The sequence below is a fragment of the Zophobas morio genome, unplaced genomic scaffold (genome assembly GCF_036711695.1).
Source record: "Zophobas morio isolate AGI-343-1 ecotype UQ-CSIRO unplaced genomic scaffold, CSIRO_AGI_Zmor_V1 ptg000004l, whole genome shotgun sequence".
NCBI lineage: Eukaryota > Metazoa > Arthropoda > Insecta > Coleoptera > Tenebrionidae > Zophobas > Zophobas morio.
This window is the reverse complement of record NW_026972109.1, coordinates 9,632,081-9,653,491: the sequence shown is the minus strand read 5'-3', so window position 1 is coordinate 9,653,491 and position 21,411 is coordinate 9,632,081. Positions and strand designations below refer to the sequence as shown.

The following is a 21,411-nucleotide window of genomic DNA, read 5'->3' as shown; positions in this document are numbered from 1 at the left end:
TGTCTATTAATGGTCACCTTATCCAAGGCTAGAAAAATTCGTTAGAATTCCACGTTCATGAAACCACAGAATATCAATTTGCCGCCTAAAGAAAAAAAAAGGGATTATGTGTATCAGATAGAGTTTCGCAGTGAGGTTTTGTGCAGTTTTACCAATAGTGGGAGGAGTCCAAGACATTTGAACATCTAACCGAAAAGGTGCACAGTCATTGTGCAATGGTGTTAAGGTTGTGCATGACTTGAACGAATTTGTAGTCGATTTGGTGCATATTTGGGGTCTTTAAGGTCAACATGACACAAAATTGATTAGTTAGAGCGCGACTGCAATGTCTAGAATGTCAATGCGTGAACGAAGGTCCAAATCCTTAAGTTGAGTGGTAGCAACCTCTAGTATGAAAAAATAGGTCCTCCATTTGAGAAGACAATCTAAATCCTTAATACATTTCTTATGCGTTCTGTTTTTCCTTCTACACCGCGTCAAAGATTTTATAGCCCATGTTTACAAAAACTTATCTCCTCTTCCGAAAGGACTTCATCTCTATAGACGCCGTTATCAGATGCCACTCCACTAAATGAATACAATATAGTCGATTTTTCGCAAAGAATTATCGCGCCGATCCAAATTTCCGGTTGTTCCGGGAGCAGTTTCGGTATGCATATTGTAGGTAACCATCAAAGAGCTCATTAAGAAAACAATATGCAAATGCGACAATTAAATTTGTCGGTAATAACAGTGAAAGATAAAATTCCGCACCGCTAAAACTACACGAACGTTAAAAATTGAAGTAACGTGTGTTTGTTGTTTCCTGAAGCGGATGTGGGCAGTCGGTTTTATCGAATAAATCAACTGTATTGTAATTATTAATGTGGAGCCAATAAATATTGGCGATATTAACACACTAACTGAATACCGTATTTACATAAATGTGTCGCCCAGACATCGTGAGAAGTCACAAGAGGAAGGAGAAAATTAAAAGTAAGGTTAGTGACATCGGTAGGCCAAGGCGTTTCCGTGAAAGGTGAGTGCAAATACAGCATTGTAATGTCTGGTAATTACGCGGGATGACACCGGACTCTCACCTAACATTACGTAATAAAAATAGACACTCGCAGAATTTTTCTAGTTGGCGCTTTTAAAGATCGAGTCACGTAGTGCTTGATAATGTAACTACAAATCAGTGGTTAAACCTTGTTGAACTATGCAACACACAATTCGTTTTTATATCATAATGATAAAAGAGACTAGTGTTAGATCATCACTAATACCTTCACTTACAGATGGCGTCGTTTGACTTTACTATAAAAAGAATCCAAAAATTATATTGTGGACAATGTTGCAACACCACTTAAAGCAGTGATTCTATTTCTCTTGGTTTTATAAATTTGGATATAAAAAACTTCATACATAAACATAGATCGAGTTCGTCTGTTACGTCGTCCGAAGTCCGTCCGATTGTGTGTAAATATCGCATGGGCTCACCTCTCACCTACGGGCCTTGGCTAACCCAGAAACAAACAGAAACCGCAAACGCCAAGGATAGCCCCCAGCCATGTGCATGCTTGTTTTCAACATTATCAAGAATGCATCCATTCCAGAATTGCTAGATTGCTAGACCAACGTCCTTGCGACTTGTATAGAACGGGTTCCGAACGTCTCTGAACGACCTCTCTCTGCCTATTCACAAGTACACGATAATTGCGTTAACGCTGCAACTTATGTACACCGAACCATCACTAATTCGCTGTGCATATTTGTTCGCTAAAAAGTAGAAAACATCATCTAGTTTAACATCTCCTAATTATCGCCGAAAAAAATCCGTCTATGTACATATCAATCAGAATCGAGCCCGACGGTTCCTTTATCCTCACGTCTCGAATATCACTAAAAACGAGATATGAATCTGAGTACTAAGCTCTTAAACAAACATTTCAAAGCTCGAAGAATCCCTTTGTCGCGTTTCAATTGATATCAAGGGAGATTAAGTCCTTTTCATTTTCTTGAGGCAACATTTGAATATGAAAGGCGGTTAAAGCTCAATAATTGGTCGGAATTTGTGCTCAAAATAAGAAGAAACAAGTGACTTACGGGTCAAATATGCTGCTGCATGAATCATTGCTTGCACCGGAGGAACGACACAAAGCACTCGGATTGACCGTAAAAAAGGTACTTGTGCGTGAATAATGGAATAGTTTCTGGTAACTCCCGTTGGGTTTGTTATTCGTGCTGATATGCAAGAGAAAACTAATAAAAACGGGAAAGGGGAGATAGGTTGTATCAATATACATACAGTGGCGGGTCGTCCTTTAGGCACATGGGGCTGCTAGTTCTTTCTTTGTAATAGTTGACTTACCCATGTAAAATTTAGCTATCATGAAAAATATAACCAAAATTATAATTTCTTAATTTATTTCTAACCCCTAGCCACCACAACTCGCCGCCACTGCCACAAAAGTTCAAGCAGGTACACCTCTCACGTATCATTTTTTTAGAGTCTAGAAGGGTGCTTCTGTGAAATGTGACACCACTTAAAATAACTGCTAATTTCGGGAGCGCGAGAGAACGGTTTCGAATTATTTGTAAAGAGGGTTAAAACAGCTGTTGAAAATAAACTGGGTAAACAAGGTCTCAGATGTGATGGTGACGGATGACGGCTGCATAAACGAAGCAAGTATTCATGTGGCTTCATAAATTTTAAAACTTTTTTTCGGGGAATTGTGAGCCACTGAATTAATGAATTTTATTCGTTTTTTTCTCTTACTGTGGACTGATACGGAATCAGTGAGACACGTGAGAAAACAAAGTGGAAGCTTTCTAGGATAAAGAAGTGCAGCTTTGTCTTTATTTGGTAATTTGATCGGCTCCATTAACTGTGACAGGGAACATCAACAATTGCTTTTAAATTGCTGCTTTCTTCGGTTTTGCTTGGTTGTAGTGCAAGTAATGAAGATCGAATTAAAATTTCAAATGAAAGCGGAAGTTTATTCACGTTAATTGGGGACTGATTAAGCTAACAAGTCAAACAATGGAGAAGGATTATTATTTTAATACGGAAAATTATAACGTACAGCGTATAATGAAATTGCACGTGTCTTCTTCCCGGAGGAATGTGTTCGGTGAATGGGGGTTTTTCTGTTGGAATGTAAAATTAGTATGTTGCATATTGTATTGCACAATAAGAATTATAATCACGGTCTGTATAATGCATTCCATGATGGGCAGAAGCCCACGATAATACAAATGTTGCATACAGCTTGTTCTGAGAAACATTTTTTGATGTCTCTGTAATAGAAGTTTCAATGAAAACAATGCATTAGACTGGACAATGAGTCGGTACATGTGTGTACATATTTAACGCAATTCGTGAAAAACGTAATTCATGAACGTAAAATTTACATTGTGCGCAAATCACGTAGATTTCATCAGTACTAAACAAGCTTGTGTTTAACCATATCAATATTTCTTTTTAATATTATTCTTAATATTATAATTTTGCCTTGCGAAATCACCTTTCTGGAAACCGATTAACAATAAACAGAATTATAATTGTGAATATAAAGACGTCCTTCCACCATGGTTAGAGAATGTTATTACACCCGACTCCGCTAATTAAAACTTGTAACTTGAAAACGAGATCAAACTGCGTCACCATAAATTTTGCATGATTTATAATAATAATAATAAAAAATACGTAAAATCCAAGTACAGAGTTTCACAAAAACACCGTAAACAAGTTTTACAAATTACGTAGATTGTGCTTTAGGAACAAATCTGAAATTTCTGACTGACGTCAAGGTAATGACGTCTGAAACGTCCAGAAAACATGAAAGTAGTCATTCATCGGATGGACCCCATTACAATACTTCTTTAGCTTACGCTCGGGAAGGAAAAATTGAACAAGATTTACACATATTTATACAGAATGATTAAATTTTCAAATTGACAGTTTCTTCATTGTATTTTGCATTTTCGAATATTTCTCTAAGCAAGCTTTCTTTTGATACCAGATTTATTGAGATTTATTGTAATAACTCAAAGAAAGCCTTTCAAGTTAAAGCTTGAAGAAGTGGTCTCCGGTTTCCGTCTGTCTGTCTTCTGTCGTCTGTCTGTCTGACGATTTTTATTAGACAAATAATCTCCGAAACGACAATTTTTATGTGTATTTTAGGAATATCATGCAGATGGTAGAACGCTAACCAAAATTTGTCTAATCATTCCCATCAATAGTTTGATGACGTCCGCTCATTGTATTGCGTATAGTGAACCAAGAGTTATAAGGTTATATGGTCATCATAAAATCATCCCATTGTGTCGAAGTTAAGTTATTTACAATAGAAAAGGTTTTGGGGTCGTAAATAACGTGTCCACTGCAGCTCGACCGGCTCTTGTGGTTTCGTTCAGGGGCGGCTTTCACTAAATATGAAAATTCACCACTCCACTATTTCTTTACTACCTGCAGCCGCTGAGGGTTCCGAAATAACCACTCGCTTTGAAAGCCGGCCCTGTTAAATATGAGCAAAAAATGTTTAGAAGATGATTTATTGCCAAGCGGTAAGCTTAGTGCGAACCACACAAAGGGGGTATTTATTTGCGGTCAACTACTTTTATGATGGCCATATAACCTTATAGCTCTTGGTTCACTATAGTTAAGGTTATCTGAATTTTATGAAATAATGTAGGTACTCCCGTACTCGTGGTGTATGAATCATCCATGATTTTTATCACAATTACACAAAATTGTGAATCTGGAAGCCATAGAAGACTGTGTGGAATTGACCAAAGAAATCCCAGCATGTGATAATCATAATATCTAATAATAAAAAATGTTTCTGTTCGTTAAATTAATAATGCTAAAAATATTTCCAATTCGTTATATTCTATATTTCCTCAATAAATAATTAAACATTAAAATGTGTTTTATTTAAACGTACAAGAATTGTCAGGTGTGGGATTCGAACCCACGAAATCTGTACCTTCCAACTAAGCTATGTGAGGAGATAGTAGGGATAGAACTCGACCGTCCCCGAACTCAGGGTTAGGTCGACCAAACACAAGGCGGTGACAAACGTTCGATAAAAAGTAGTGGAGCTCCTAGTTCGGGTTAAATGAGGTCAAACTAAGCTAGGAACCCCACTATACCGGGTATCTTGAAAATGGCGGATTAACTCTTCAGTACGTTATGTACGGGGGTTCCGGAAGTCCAAAAAAAAAAATTAAAAAAATCTTTGAAATGTAGTACGTATTGCATGAATACCTCCGGCTTACTTTCTGATTTCTTAGTAATGACGGTGACTGAAATCCACCTTTTATTTTTTAGAACAACGATAACATTCAGTAGTAATTAATCGTTGTGCATTATTGTTAAGAAAACAATAATAAATAAACTAAAAAAAAAACATTTAATAAGACATTTATAAATTATAAACAAAAATAAAACCAACAAAAGAAAAATCCATTAAAGCATAACCAATTAAACACGACAGAAGATGTTCAAAATTCCTGCCTTGTGCATATAAGTAAGCTCGTGATGTTTCCAAATTTTAATTATTTTGTAAAAAATTGTCATCAGTACTTGCTCTACGAAAAGAGAGGGTGGGTGGCGGGGCTAGTACCTTCTAAGATATGAGTGATTTTGGCAAAGGAGTAACCTTCCAAGAAAAGAGAGGGTGGGTGGGCGGGGCTAGTACCTGCTAAGATATGAGTAATGTTGGCAAATGAGTAACCTTCCAAGAAAAAAGAGGGTGGGTGGACGCTAGTACCTGCTAAGATATGAGTTATTTTGGCAAATGAGATACCCTCTAAGAAAAAAAAGGGTGGGTGGGCGGGGCTAGTACCTGCTAAGATATGAGTGATTTTGACAAATGAGTAACCCTCCAAGAAAAGAGAGGGTGGGTGGGCGGGGCTAGTACCTGCTAAGGTATGAGTAATTTTGGCAAATGAGTAACCTTCCAAGAAAAGAGAGGGTGGGTGGGCGGGGCTAGTACCTGCTAAGATATGAGTGATTTTGGCAAATGAGATACCCTCTAAGAAAAAAAAAGGTGGGTGGGCGGGGCTAGTACCTGCTAAGATAAGACTGTTTTTATCAAATGACGTATCCTCTAAGAAATTTAATTATTATAAGAAAAGACACTATAAGCTCCAAAGCACTTTCAAATTCTTTCCAAGCAGGAATACCTAGAACCTCAAGATTGTATTAAATTTTTCAAAACAAAAAAAGGGTCCCAAAATTAACCCAAACACAGGCATGTCAGAATTTTCCAATGGGCTCTCAAAATGGGTACAAAATGAGTTTATCGAATTAAAAAAAAAACACTGCGCCACAAAACTTTTTGAAATTCGTAAAGAATAAAATACTAAAAGCTCAAAAGATTTTTTCAAATTCATCCAGCAACAAAACATCAGATTTCCTTAAATTTATCCGAAAATAAAATACCAGGGGACCAAATATTAACTACGAACATTTTAAACGTAGGGTTTTGAAAATTTTGACAATTTTTGATACGTCAAACATTTTTAACTGCTTACTCGATTTTTGGTGATTTATATCTTCGCTTTGTAACAGGCATTGATTAAATACATACATACATATGTATTTAATCAATGGTAGCGAAAGTTAATCCGCCATTTTCCAGACACCCGGTATAACTACTTTAAAAAAAAATGTGTATTATTTTCCATATCGTTTATGTAGCCGATGTCTCGGTACACTGTCAAGTGCTTAGTTGGATAAATGGCCGATTTCGGACTTTTTTTTATGACTTGTATTATCTACATTTTTTTACATATACATAATAAAATAAATAAAATTTTGCAAAATCAAGTTTTATAATTTTTCGAAAAGGCTGGCTTTGCTCGATTCTATTCAAGGGGCGATGTAAGTTCTGTCCAAATAATCTTAGACCAATTTTTTCCAAAAAAAAAAATCCAATATTAAAAAGTTACTAAAAAAAAATTGTGTATTTGATAAGGAACCTGAATCTGTGAAAATATGATAAGTATAGGGTGTTAGATTTAAAAATATGTTATTATGGTAAATATTATTTCCAAATTGTGACTGAAAAGGATCGCGTCGTGGCCCATTGCTGTTTTTATTGTTTTCAAATGATATTTAGATATTCGGTTATTCAAAATTCTAGCACGTATATTGTTATTGTGTATTGTAACATCATGGATAAGCTCGATGGTACGTCATTGAAAAACCACTGAAGAACTCGAAAAATAAAAAAAAATCTCTGAACCAAGTTTTTGAAAACATTAAACTTCAAAATCTGTATATTTTAATGTACTACGCCGGACAAAAAATTTCGAACGACAAGTTTTTGTCATTTGCCAACATCGGTCGTGTTTTAACAAGTACTAGCACCGCCCACCCACCCTTTCTTTTCTTAGAGGGTATGTCATTTGCCAAAATCAGCCTTATCTTAGCAGACGCTAGCCCCGCCCGCCCAGCCACCCTCCCTTTTCTTAGAGGCTATCTCATTATTCAAAATCAGTTCTATCTTAACAGCTACTAGCCCCGCCCACCCACCCACCCTCTCTTTTCTTAGAGGGTATGTCATTTGCCAACATCATAATGAGGCACAAAAGAATCTGGTCCCCGTCCTACGCTAAATATATTCTTATCTACGAAAGTTTGCAGGTGAGATTTTTGAAATTTGCATTTTATAGACGTTTTGGCTATTATCCGTTGAGAAATATTCCAACAAATTATTTATTAGAAGAATTTTCAGTTGTTCGTTTAGAAACCAGAAGATATAATAACTATGACTTCATTTATGCACAAATTGTTAAAAAATGCAATTGGTTGTCCAGAAATATTGAATAAAATTTTGTTTTATGTACCGGGAAAAGCAATTCGAGCTAGAGAATTGTTTTCATCTGTTAGAGCTAATTCTAATTTATTGAAGTTTTTTTTAACATTAACATACAATTTTTGCGTAGCGAATTATATATCATATATTATATGATTAAGCTCAGAAGTAGTAACTAATTTTATTGTATTTTTATATTCACTTTTGTCCTGTAAATGGGTTACATATGTATTTGTAGGGCAAATATACGTATTTATAAAATCAGCCTTATCTTAGCAGATGCTAGCCCCGCCCACCCACCCTCTCTTTTCTTAGAGGATGTCTCATTGGCCAAAATCAGTCTTATCTTAGCAGCTACTAGCCCCGCCCACCCACCCTCTCTTTTCTTCGTGGATATGTCATTTGCCAAAATCAGCTTTATCTTATCAGATGCTAGCCCCGCCCACCCACCCTCTCTTTTCTTAGAGGATATTTCATTTGCCAAAATCAGTTTTATTACTGATGGCTAACTTTTACAAAAAATGATCGAAATTTGGAAACATTACGAGCTTACTTATGTGCACAAGGCAGAAATTTTGAACATTTTCTCTAGTGTTTAGTTGGTTATGCTCTAATGGATTTTTCTTTTGTTGGTTTCCGTTGGAAACATGGTTGATTTCAGACTTCTTTTGCCTTATAGGGTTTTTTTACTCTTAGGGCTTAACTAAAATTTTTGGAAGTCAAATTTTATAATTTTTTGGAAAAACCGGATTAGTTCGATTGTATTTAAAGGGCGAGGGAAGTTCTGCTGAAATAATCTTAGACTAATTTTTTACATAAAATTTCCATTATATTAAAAGCAGCTATTAAAAAAAACAGAATTTGAAAAAAAATATAAGGTGTTAGATTTCAAAATGTTATTAAATCATATTTTTATATTTTGACTGACAAGGATCGTATTGTGGTCCATTGTTCTTTTTATTGTTTGTAAATGATATATTATAGGGTTATTGAATAAGTTCTAATGAAGAATGTCCTCTGCATCAAAGGAATGTTATAAGCTCTACAGGGTGATCAAAAAGACATGGATAAGCCCCACGACACGTTATTTAGAAACCACTGAAGAACTCAAAAAAAGTTAAAACAAATTTTGAACCAAACTTTTGAAAATATTAAATTTCAAAATAGAATATTAACTTCGCAATTCTGATCTATTTTAATAACTGACGATGTTACAAATTATTAATCTATGAATAACTAAATATTTATTTTCAAAAGATGTTTTAAAGATTTTTTAACCATTTTTTCGAATTCTTTAGTAGTTTTTTGCCGTACCATCCATGATTGATTGCATTGATTGATCGCCCTGTATTGACTGGTATCAAAATAACATGATGGACAAAACAAAATGGACAAAAAAGATGGTTTTCTAATTTAATTGTCCCGAAATAGATCAATAATAATTGATTACGTACGACTTTCTGTTAATGACAGTATATACAAAATTTCGGGGTAATTAGACCAAAAATTAACTAGTTAATTTGAAAGCGTTAGAAACAATAAATACAGAAAAACATTCTGCATAAAGAAAGAAAGAAGAAATGAAACAAAGAAGGAATGAAAGAAAGAAGAAGGGATCTTACATACATTAATTACTCCACTAAAAGTACGAACATGTTTTTTACATATGTTAATGAACAACACGCGGTACTTAAATTAAAGGCAAGTGATTAAGTTTCCACCTTCCATACTTTTATTTCTACCTCATTTTGACAAAAAACTACGCCATTTATAGCTGGACACTACCGTTTTAATAATTTTGACAAATCCATCACCCACCCATCAGTCTCCAAACTCATCCCAAGGTCACCTTTACAAAAAATTCCTACTACCATCTGGGCCGTCAACCCGCCCAGCAGATGTGCACACGCCGGAAGATGGGGGATGAACCGCCCTGAACCCCACCCATCCACCTTCCATTGACCTCGCCGACTCGCTAAATACTAATTCGTCCTTATAAAAATTCTCCATTACTGGAAAAACGCATCGTGTGAACATGCCCATGTAGCAAACTTCCGGTGAATTACACATTCCTATGCGGAGACGGTCGTCTCGTCCACTCCTTGCTTTTTTATTATAATTATGTGACCGTGTCATTCGCCCGTCTCCCGCTGCCTTTTACAATGTTCCATCAGTTTTCGTACGGTTAAACCGGGCCATAACTTTCGGGACATGAGAAGCCACCATTTCGGACGCACTTCATTTTCTTCGTACTGAAGGATGTTTGGCGGCTAAGTAGGGTCAAATGTCTTAACGGAAATCGGTGCACGTGTTCAAAATGTGCGCTTCTTTTGTTGCGGGCAAGAGGTTGTTCCCGAGGAAGTAAGGAGTGTGGAGTAATTGGTTGCAGGCACCCTTGTGCTATTGTTTTCGTGTTATAGCACTTGATGTGCACCAGATGGATGGGAGAAGGAATAATAACAGAGTTTCGGCGAGGGTGACCGGGGAGAATGGGTTGCAGCTGGGTTTAACAAAGTTATCAATTACTGTTTGTGACATAAGTGAAATATAACGATCAGGGTGCAAATACAGGGGTGGATTTTACGAAAGAAACACGACTTGGCTTTAGCGAGTATATATTCGGAAAAAGTGCACACTAAAAAATACAATAGGTCGTTACACTTTCAGGACACTCATATGCATTTTCGTATATGTATATTATATTAATCCGTCCAGGAAACCAGGATGTTTATTAAGTCAACAAGACAGCAATTATGAATCTTAAGAATTTCCTGTAAATACCGAGCGACTATTAATTAATGTTTGTGATTTTTTTGCCAGGTTCAAAATCCATCCCTTATTTAGTAGAACTATTCCTGATTGGTATCGAGACAAAACTCCAACTATGGGATATCATTTATTATGCATTCAAAATCAAAAATGTTCCCTTGATGAGGAGGACGCATAAAATTCCACGCTCATTGTGAGGCATTTGGAAAACCATCTTGACGCCATGTGTCAACTGAAGTCGAATGTGGGGCAGCTTTGTATATTGCGATTGCTCTGCAGACATTAAAAAACTCATAATGTAAGTTTCGTCACGGTTCCAGTAGATCGGATTCGCTTCAGGTCCGTGCTCAAAACTTGATTCTGTCTGTTTTCGCCATAAATGACTTTTTTCGTCGTTACCGAAAGTTTTAGGTGGATTTCAACACCGGATCAGGACGTATCAGAAATTTTTGGTCAATGTTACCTGTGAAACTATGGATTTTTAAATTTTTACTTCCCAAGCGTAAGCTAAGCATAGTAATCCTACGAGTCGTCTATAGTACGAAAAAAGTAATCTCCCGTTTCCGTCTGTCTCTGTGTGTGTCCGTCTGTCTGGCGTCTGTATCAATTTTTATTAGACACGTAATCTTCGAAACTACTGGAGCATGTCATTTCAAATAATTCTATTTTGAAATTATTTAAATGTTATACAACAATATACTTCCATACTTCTTGTGTGAATCCGGTTTGAGTTTTTTCTCTAAAAGTCCAATTTTTCGCATATAAAATTAACACTTTTATCGCTAACTCAGGATATAACCGTTCGTGGCCGCATGACTAAAGCGTAGGCACGCGGACCAGCGGTCGCACGTTCGATACCAAACTTGGCCGTTTCATTTTTTGCTTTCGTGCTGTGACTAGTGTTATCTATGTTGACGACGTCATTACAAATTCTTTCGATGTATAAACATAAACACTTGAGTTAAGCTTATTATTAGTGCTGAGAGAACATTTTATTCCGTTGGTTTTCTGCTTTAAATATATTTTACCAATTTTTTAACGGGATTTTTGAATTATTAAAATTTTGGAATTTTTAATTTCTCGGTTTTTCGATTTTTTTTATCCAACTATTAGATTTATCGATTTTTCAATTTCTAAGTTTAGGGTTTTTCGAGTTCTAGGATTTTTTTGCTTTTTGTAAGATTGAACAAATCTAAAAACTGAAAAACTAAAAATTTGAAAAACAGGAAAATCTAAAAATGAAAAACCGAAAATTCAAAAGATCAATAAATCGAAAAACTGAAAAACCGAAAAATCCAGAAATTGAAAAACCGCAAAAGTCAAAATTTGAAAAATTGAGAAATTGTAGAATCGCAAATTTCAATTTCTCGGTTTTTCAATTTATAGGTTTTGACGTTTTTCAATTAGTGAATTTCTGAATTTATGAATTTTTCAATGTCTGGATTTATCGACTTTTTGAAAGATTTAAAAATATAAAAAATGATAAATCGAAAAATTCAAAAATCATGAAATCGACAAATCGAATGCTTGAAAAATGAGAAATCGGAAAATCGAATAAATTGGAAAATCGAAAAACTAAAAAATCTAAAAATCGAAAAAATAAAAGTTGAAAAATCGAACATTACAAAAATTAACTAATCGATAGAATGAAAAACGACGAATAGAACAATAAAAAAAATTAAAATTCGAGAAATTGAAAGATCTAAAAATTAAAAAATCAAAATTTTGAAAAAGGGAAAAATCGAAAATTCGGGGACGAAAAAGAGAAAAATCGGAAGTCAAAAAATCTGAAAATCCAAAAATTGAAAATCCGCAAAAGCTGAATTTCAATTTTTTGATTTTTCAATCTTTTAGTTTTTCCATTTTACAATTTCTAAATTATTCAATTTTTCGAATTGAAGAATCGCAAGTTTCAATCTCTCAGTTTTTCAATTTTTAGGTTTTGCTATTTTTCAATTTGTGAATTTTTGGAGTTTACTATTTTTCAAAGTCTGAATTTTTCGACTTTTTGAAAGATTGAAAAATATAAAAACTGAAAAATCGAAAAATGAAAAATCGCAAAATTAAAAAATCATGAAATCGATAAATCGAAAGTTTGAAAAATGCGAAACCAGAAAGTCGAATAAATTGGAAAATTGAAAAACTGAAAAATGTAAAAATAAAAAAAAAAAAGAAAAATCCAAAAATCGATAGACCGAAAAAACCAAAAATCTAAAAAAAAAGATCGAACAATCGAAAAATTAAGGAATCGATAGATCGAAAAACGACGAACAGAACAATAAAAAATTGAAAATTCGACAAATTGAAATATTTCAAAATTGCAAAATCAAAAATTTGTATAATCGAAAAATTGGAAATGGAAAAATTAAAAAACCAAAACACGAATATGTAATTGAAAAATCGAAAAAGTGAAAAATCTATAAACTGAAAATTTGAAAAAGGGAGAAATCGAAAAGTCGAGGACGAGAAAGGTAAAAATTTGAAGTCGAAAAATCGGAAAACCCAAAAATTGAAAAACCGCAAAAGCTAAAAATTGAAAAATCTAGAAATTGAAACTACGCAAATTTCAATTTCTTGATTTTTCAATTTTTTAGTTTTGCGATTTTACAATTTCTGGATTATTCTATTTTTCGAATTTTCGATTTTTCAATCTCTCGATTTTTCGACTTTAAAAAACAACTGAAAATAAAAAATTATCGAAAATTTGAATAATTGAAAGATAGAGAAGTTGAAAAATGAAAACTCGCAAAATTGAGGACGAGAAAGAAAAAAATCAAAAAGTCGGAAAATCTAAAAATCCAGAAATTGAAAAACCGCAAAAGTTAAAATTGGAAAAATCGAGAAATTGAAGAATCGCTAATTTCAGTTTCTCGGTTTTTCAATTCTTAGGTTTTGGTGTTTTTCAATTTGTGAATTTTTGGATTTTTCGCTTTTTCAATGTCTGGATTTTTCTACTTTTTGAAAAATTGAACAATATAAAAACTGAAAAATCGAAAAGTGATAAATCGAAAAATGCAAAAATCATGAAATCGACAAATCGAATGTTTGAAAAATCAGGAATCGCAAAGTCGAATAAATTGGAAAATCGAAAAACTGAAAAATCTAAAAATCGAAAAAATAAAAGTTGAAAGATCAAACAATCGAAAAATTAAGTAATCGCTAGATTGAAAAACGACGAATAGAACAATAAAAAAAATTAAAATTTGAGAAATTGAAAGATCTAAAAATTAAAAAATCAAAAATTTGTATAATCGAAAAATTGGAAATGGAAAAATTAAAAAACCAAAACACGAATAGGTAATTGAACAATCGAAAAAGTGAAAAATCGATAAATTGAAAATTTGAAAATGGGAGAACTCGAAAATTCTGGGACAAGAAAGACAAAAATTGGAAGTCGAAAAATCGGAAAATCCCAAAATAGAAAAACTGTAAAAGCTAAAAATTTAAAAATCTAGAAACTGAAAATTCGCAAATTTCAATTTTTTAATTTTTCGAATTTTTAGTTTTGCGATTTTAGAGTTCCTGGATTATTCTATTTTTCGACTTTAAAAAACAACTGAATTATCGAAATATTATACATCGAAAAATCGAAAAATCTAAAAATGGAAAAACCGAAAATTCGGAAGATCGATTAATCTAAAAACTGAAAGATGGAATAGTTGAAAAATTAAGAAATCCAAAAGTTGAAAAATTAAGAAATCCAAAAATCGAAAAATCGAAAAACTGGAATATCGAAAATTTGAATAATTAAAAGATAGAGAAGTCGAAAATGAAAACTCGCAAAACTAAGGACGAGAAAGACCAAAATCAAAAAAGTCGAAAAGTCGAAAAATCCAGAAATTGAAAAACTTTCAATTTTTAGGTTTTGGTGTTTTTCAATTTGTGAATTTTTGGATTTGTTGATTTTTCGATGTCTGAGCATAAGCTAAAAATTGAAATTTCTCAAATTTGAGAGATTGAAAAATCGAAAATTCGTAAAATAGAATAATCCAGAAACTGTAAAATCCCAAATTCCTCAAATTTCAATTTCTTGATTTTTCAATTTTTTAGTTTTGGAATTTTACAATTTCTGGATTATTCTATTTTACGAATTTTCGATTTTTCAATATCTCGATTTTTCGACTTTAAAAAATAACTGCAAAATCGAAAAATTATACATTGAAAAATCGAAAAATCTAAAAATGGAAAAACCGAAAATTCGAAAGATCGATAAATCGAAACACTGAAAAATTGAAAGATCGAATAGTTGAAAAATTAAGAAATTCAAAAATCGAAAAATAAAAAAATATCGAAAATTTAAATAATTGAAAGATAGAGAAGTTGAAAAAATGAAAACTTGCAAAATTGAGGACGAGAAAGACAAAAATCAAACAGTCGAAAAAAATCGAAAAATCCAGAAAATGAAAAACCGCAAAAGTCAAAATTTGAAAAACTGAAAAATTGAAGAATCGCAAATTTCAGTTTCACGGTTTTTCAATCTCTGCATTTTTCGACTTTTTGAAAAATTGAAAAATATAAAAACTGAAAAACTGAAAAATCGAAAAATGGTAAATCGAAAAATTCAAAAATCATGAGATAAACAAATCGAAAGTTTAAAAAATGCGAAATCGGAAAGTCGAATAAATTGAAAAGTTAAAAGATCGAATAATCGAAAAATTATGAAATCGATGGATCGAAAAACGACGAACAGAAAATTCGAGAAACTGAAAGATTTAAAAATTGAAAAATCAAAGATTTGTGTAATTGAAAAATTGGGAAATGAAACAATTAAAAAACCGAGACAACGAATAGGTAATTAAACAATCGAAAAAGTGAAAAATCGATAAAACTGAACACCGGAAAAATTGAAAATTCGAGAAACTGAAAATCTAAAAATTGAAAAATCGAAAATTTGAATAGGTAGTTGAAAAATTGGAGAAGAGAAAAATTAAAAAACCAAGTCTATGAATTGTAGAATCGAAAAAGGGAAAAATCGAGAGACTGAATAAAAGAAAATTTAAATAATTGAAAGGTTGTGAAATACAAAACTAAGCAATCTAAAAGTCGAAAAATTGCAAAACTGAAAAATTGAAAAATTTAAAACCGAGGAACTAAAAAATCAAAAAGAAAAATCAACCTGACCTAATCTAACCTGACCTGAGTGTGAGGAAAGTACTGTATAAAATTCTTTAGACCAGTTTTTTAAAATGTGTGGAATGTGCCTACAATGCCATTTAAAAAGTGATCTAAAGTTATTTAGACAAACCAGTTTTTTCGAAAAATTATAAAATTTGGTTTTGCAACATTTTAGTTATTTTATGATAATCCCTACAAGTAAAAAAATATAGATATCTAATACCCGTTACAGTGTAAAGAAAAGCATTCGATAAGGGTGGAAATCGAACATTAAGTTTCGAAATTTAATCGGTGATATTATTCTAATATTATTATTATTAATTATTATACACAACAGTATGTATTCATAAAATACAAACGTATTTCGTTACGTTTTCATTTATCAAGAAAACAACGCCAACTTGATGACTTTTTCAATTAAACACCCGTTACTTAGTACATGAGCGAGATATCGGCTACACGAAACACGTGGAAAATATTGCACGAAAGTTGTTTGTATAAAGTTAAGTGTGATTAAAATCAAGGCGGATTCATAACCCACTAGTACACGAGTATATTATTTTTACGATTTAGATAACTTTTACTACACAAAATGATGACGGGATGTAATTAAATTGTTGATGGGGATGATTAGACAAATGTTGGTTAGAATTTTTCTATCTACTTTGACAATAATCGGTCCAGTGATTTTGGTTTTGGAAATTATCTGTCTAATAAAATTCGACACAGAGAAATAGACGACAGACAGACGGAAACGAGAGACCTATTTTTTCTGAACGGGGGGCAAGAAACGTCGAGAAAACATGAAAGCAGCCATTTACCGGATGGGCCCCGTTACAATACTTCCTTAGCTTACTCTAAAGTAAAAATTGTTAATTAAATTCCTTGAATATATCAAGTATGTAAACAAAATTTTCGTGAGGATGCTATTAGATGAATCGCACCTAAAATAAAGGATTTAAAATAAAATTGATTTTTCCTATGTACAAATATCTTCAAATTTCAAAAAATGACATTTCCGTTTAATTAAAAACATGACAAATATTTCAATTTCCATTGCCAACTCTAATTTTGGTGTTTTTTAGTAAAGGCTTTTAAAATTTTATAAAATAACATTCTCCTATGAATCTACCTTGATTTTATTTATTATTGTTAAATATTTTTATTGTTTAAACCGCCTTTTTCTTTAAATACATTGTACAACCAGCGGTTGCGCGCCTTTTTAGCAGATGAGAGGTCAGGGGATTAATGTCGGACGGAAGCTTTTTTATTAATTAAATCAAGAACGATTCATCTTATTTTCTCGAAAATTTGAAAGTACAGGATTGTTATCATTAGTATTACACTCCACTGTTCAAATCGATCTAAGTGCTAAAATGTTAATGACGTCACAACAAAATTTTGTTACGGAAAACTCATTTGAAACATACGCATAACATGGTTCTTTACCTGTAGTTTAACAACCCACGCATAGCTTTCTTTTAACTTCTACGGTTATATTATAAAAATATAAAGTTTCCAAAATTAGATTTTAGTGGTTTATAAAAAAAATGTAATGAGGTAAGTAATTTTTTAGAGAAATAACAAATTGTAATCATTGTTCTAGAAATTATTAAAACAATATTACATATTATGTTTAATCCGTAAATCAAGAAACATGAGGCCGACAAACGACAGTTGGACGGAAACGGGGGCCCCACTGTTTCATATTCTAGAAAGATGAACCGTCAAGGGGGTGTGAAATTAGCCATTTATCATAAGGTCGGGAAGTCAAGAAGTTTAGACAAGACTTTTTTAGTTCTATTTTTTTGCGTTCTATATTCCATTTTTACTGCTAACATATTTAAAACAAGCTGCATTTCTTTTTTTTGTGTTGAACCATACGAGTACTGAATTAAAAAAAGTCGACATTTTTCCCCAAAAACCTCCATTTCCTGTATTTTCCAATTAATTTTAAAGCCGCCCATTTCCAAAAACCCATTAACCACCCGCATCCAGGATACACCGTGATGTCACGAACTGTACCATGAACCAGCCCGTTACAACTCCATAAAATGTATTCTTTCGTCAACCGTTAATAAACTTTTCAAGAGGAACTTTACCCATAATTGCGACACACAAAGCCACTCAAACATTTTGTTTTATGGAAGCAATAAAATTATGCTCTTATCTTTAACATTACCGCCTATAAAAAGCTTCCAAGTAAAAAATCATTACCATAACCAAGTAGTGGATCTCTCAGACAAGATTATTTATAATCCCATGTCAAGGAAGATTGAGAGGCAATGATTTAAACCGACTACTTGAAATATCTCTGAAATTTATTAAAGCTCCGGTTTGTCGCTTGATCATCCGTTGAAGTCTCTTTTGTCACGTCACGTTTAAGCACAACACATTAAAAATAGCTTTAGATCTTTTCAAGATACCACACATTCGTCACCATCACACACCACTTTCTTTGTTAAAATCGAAATTTAAATGACTTACCTTAGCGTAATCAATGGGGACACTGCTCTCCGGTCCAGTGAATAAACCTTCACTGAAACAGAAAATATGTTATTACGATTATTGTTATTTGTGAATACGGTACTGCTTTGAAACGCGATATGCCATATGCCGACGTTTCGACAAATAAATGAGTTCGTCTTCAACACGCACTGAATGAAGCAGATATGACATACGTGTATTGTGGCAGCGTTTTTACGCTTCAGTACTGCATCATTATAAAAAGAAAACGATGCAGATGCATGCCATATAAACACAGTTAGTAGTAGCTTTGTTTTGAAAAACACAGACAAGGTCGGACCATCTACTCAGCTAACAGTGATTTTGTTAAATTTAAGTAAACGACCTTTAGTAAATTAATAAATCCAGCGACGGTTGTCTGTTAAAAAACAGAAGCTGGTAAATTGACACTGAATGCAGCTGAAAACGTGAAATCGCGATTTAATGGAACTGAGTATCGAGTGAAGGTTGCTAATTAGTTTTTCTAATAATCGAGTTAGTAAGTGTAATTAGCGTTCGTGATGGGGGCTAATTAGGAGTATTAATGAATTAAACAGTCACTAGAGCAAAAACAAAATAGACGGATGCTTTCAATTGAATCCTATTATTCAATGAGCATAAAATTTATTCATTGTGGAGACGGTATTGTGCGGAGGAATCTCAAGAGCAATTTTCAACAGTGTTGAATAGAGACCACAAAATGAAATGGGCTGCGGTGGCTTATCAAGATTTTTTGTTCTGAAATGAGATTATAATTCTGGTTTCATACGGCTATTGAATGAGTAAATAGCTCTCGGAGATGAAGAACTAAACAGCGTAGCAAGACATCCACAAAATTGGAAAAAATATTTGTGAATTCACATTGACAGGTTTTAAGAAATTCAGAATTTAGTGTATAATAACTTGGTGTTTTTTCAAACAAATTTAAAAACAAAGCAAAATTTGTTGCAAACTTAGATGAGAAAAAGAAATTATTATTAGAATTTTGTTTATGGATAAAATTGCAAAAAATTTGGCAATCACTTTTGTTGGGTGGGTGGAAAAATCGTAAGAAAAACAAATACAAAAAAATATAGGAGTACAGAGAAAAAAAAAAAAAATTTGAGTTGTATGCACTGGTGAAATACTGCGTTAATAAAATGGAAGAAAAAACATCTTGAAGTGTTTATAAAAAGTGTAAATAGCATCGTTACTGGTACGAATATTTAATGGCACCATCACCTTTCCCCGATCTGCGACCACCATATCATAATAACCCATAGAACTTTGAATTCCGACACTTGTTGTGCACGAATTGCATGAACTATTGCCTCACTCTTAATTACAGTAATTTCTTACATTACTCTCTATCCTGGAAAATTGTCCATCACCATTAGTACATGGCGCAAGTCATAATTACCACCAATTAAAATAATAGCAATAAATCGACTCCTTTTAGAACCACCCATGAACCATCACAACATTATTGATTTAAAATTAAACTTAATAAAAAGATCGCTGTCCCCAATGACTCACCGACCGCGATTTGAATAATTTAACAATTTTGCGCAAAGTGATGTCACAAGTGACTTACCCATTGAAATCATAGACGAGTCCCACTGGCATGGTCCGAATCCGCCGAACTTTTCGATAAAATCACAGCAAAACAAAAAAAAAAAACCTTGGCAGTGTCCACCGGAAGCGTTATCGCGGAAATCCAAACAGAACTATTTGTACGAAAGCACTAGAGATTCCAGATACTTGGTGTAGTGACAGCGGTTGCGAACAGCAAAGCGTGACTGTTTAGTAAGAGCAGGTGAATTATAAGTCAGGTGGAGTGAAAACCTCCAACACCGGATGCATGGCGGGGAATGGCTTTTCAACAATATGGAAAAAATTACATACGCCGTAGCACTGCCGAAGTGAGCTGAATTATACGGTCTCAAGGGAACTGGCAATCCGAAAACAGCAAAATCTTGCATAATTAGCCACCTGGAGAAAGGATGACTAGCCTACGCAGTGGCATCAGTTAAAATTGACTATGATTATTTTAAACAAATAAAATAAATACAACTGAATTAAGAACATAAAAAAAGTGTAGTTGACGTCATCAACTTATTTCAAAGGATAAATCAATAAGTTTTTTCTTGTATCTATTTAAACGATTTAATTTTAATCCAGCGACTCTTTAACCTGCCAAAAATAATTATTTTAGTTCATGCACTGGCACCCATTGTACATTTTTACAAAAATTATCAATTCAGACTACGCAATCTTTTGAATAATTACCGCGCGGGAAAACGGTCTTTACCTCGAGAAATGATGAACATACACGAGCATCCATATTTAGTGGTGGAGATATTTATTGTAATTGGAAAAATTAAAGTTGGAATAAGGCGTGTGGGTCGACTCCATATAAGTACCTTGCTGGGTACGATAATAATAATTAAAGAAATTGTATTTGCTGAATAACAAAGGGACTTTCTTTTCTGCTTTTAATGGTGTATAATTTGATAGCGAAGATCACCCTTAACACATAATTTATGTCATTCTCACCCCTTCGTGTTTTAGATAGAGGGCTACTTGAGCGGAAGTGACACAAGTATCGATTTTCTTACTTTTTTATCGTCATAATTATATACCCACATATGGTACACGTTTTTGTACGATAAATTATAGAGTCGTGGAAAACCAGGCAGTGACTAAGATTATGATTTTAAATATGCATAAATCAGTATCGACAGACGTATAATTTACTTTTGGAAAAATCAAACAATGAAAAAATTGTTAGCTACTTTGCAATAAAGGAGTATGTTTTTCTGATTTTTGTTCACCAAGAGCTTCTTATGTTTTATTCATTAAGTGTGATAATCTAGTCGTGTTATAACCAGTTTTGCTTTTAATTTCCAGCTGCCTTTTTAGAGTCTTTGATTCATTTTAATAATTCTTGGGATTTTTAAGCAGTTTTATTGTGGATGTGGCTTGGAGTAATTCAAGTGTGGTAAAATTACAGCGAAATGACACATTAATTGTTCTCTTCACGGAATAAATTAGCGCTCGGCAAAATTGCCTTATTTTAGACTTTTTACCGGACCACACTGGAGTTTGGTATAATTTGTGGCGTGACGAAACCTATAAGCCATATCTTCCTCCGCCATTAATTCAATCATTTAATAAAATGTTAGTGTTAAAATTGATCCAAATTGGTTAGATTTTTCCGCTACTGATGGGATCA

At 33.2% G+C, this 21,411-nt stretch overlaps 1 protein-coding gene across 3 annotated transcripts in view; it reads right to left on the bottom strand.

The window, feature by feature from the left end:
- The window catches only part of LOC135140845 (TNF receptor-associated factor 4), a 47,999-nt gene that overhangs the window by 13,645 nt on the left and 12,943 nt on the right, over positions 1-21,411 (bottom strand). Inside the window, exons 1-2 of one of the 3 annotated variants that reach the window (XM_064071577.1) lie at positions 19,771-19,983; positions 18,180-18,231 (exon numbers count right to left, since the gene is read on the bottom strand). In XM_064071577.1, the coding sequence (XP_063927647.1) occupies positions 18,180-18,231; positions 19,771-19,802 (84 nt within the window). In that variant the 5' untranslated portion in view covers positions 19,803-19,983. Of the gene's footprint in view, positions 1-2,085; positions 2,190-18,179; positions 18,232-19,770; positions 19,984-21,411 lie in introns of those variants that run through there. The other 2 variants (XM_064071585.1, XM_064071595.1) reach the window with 2 other exon arrangements.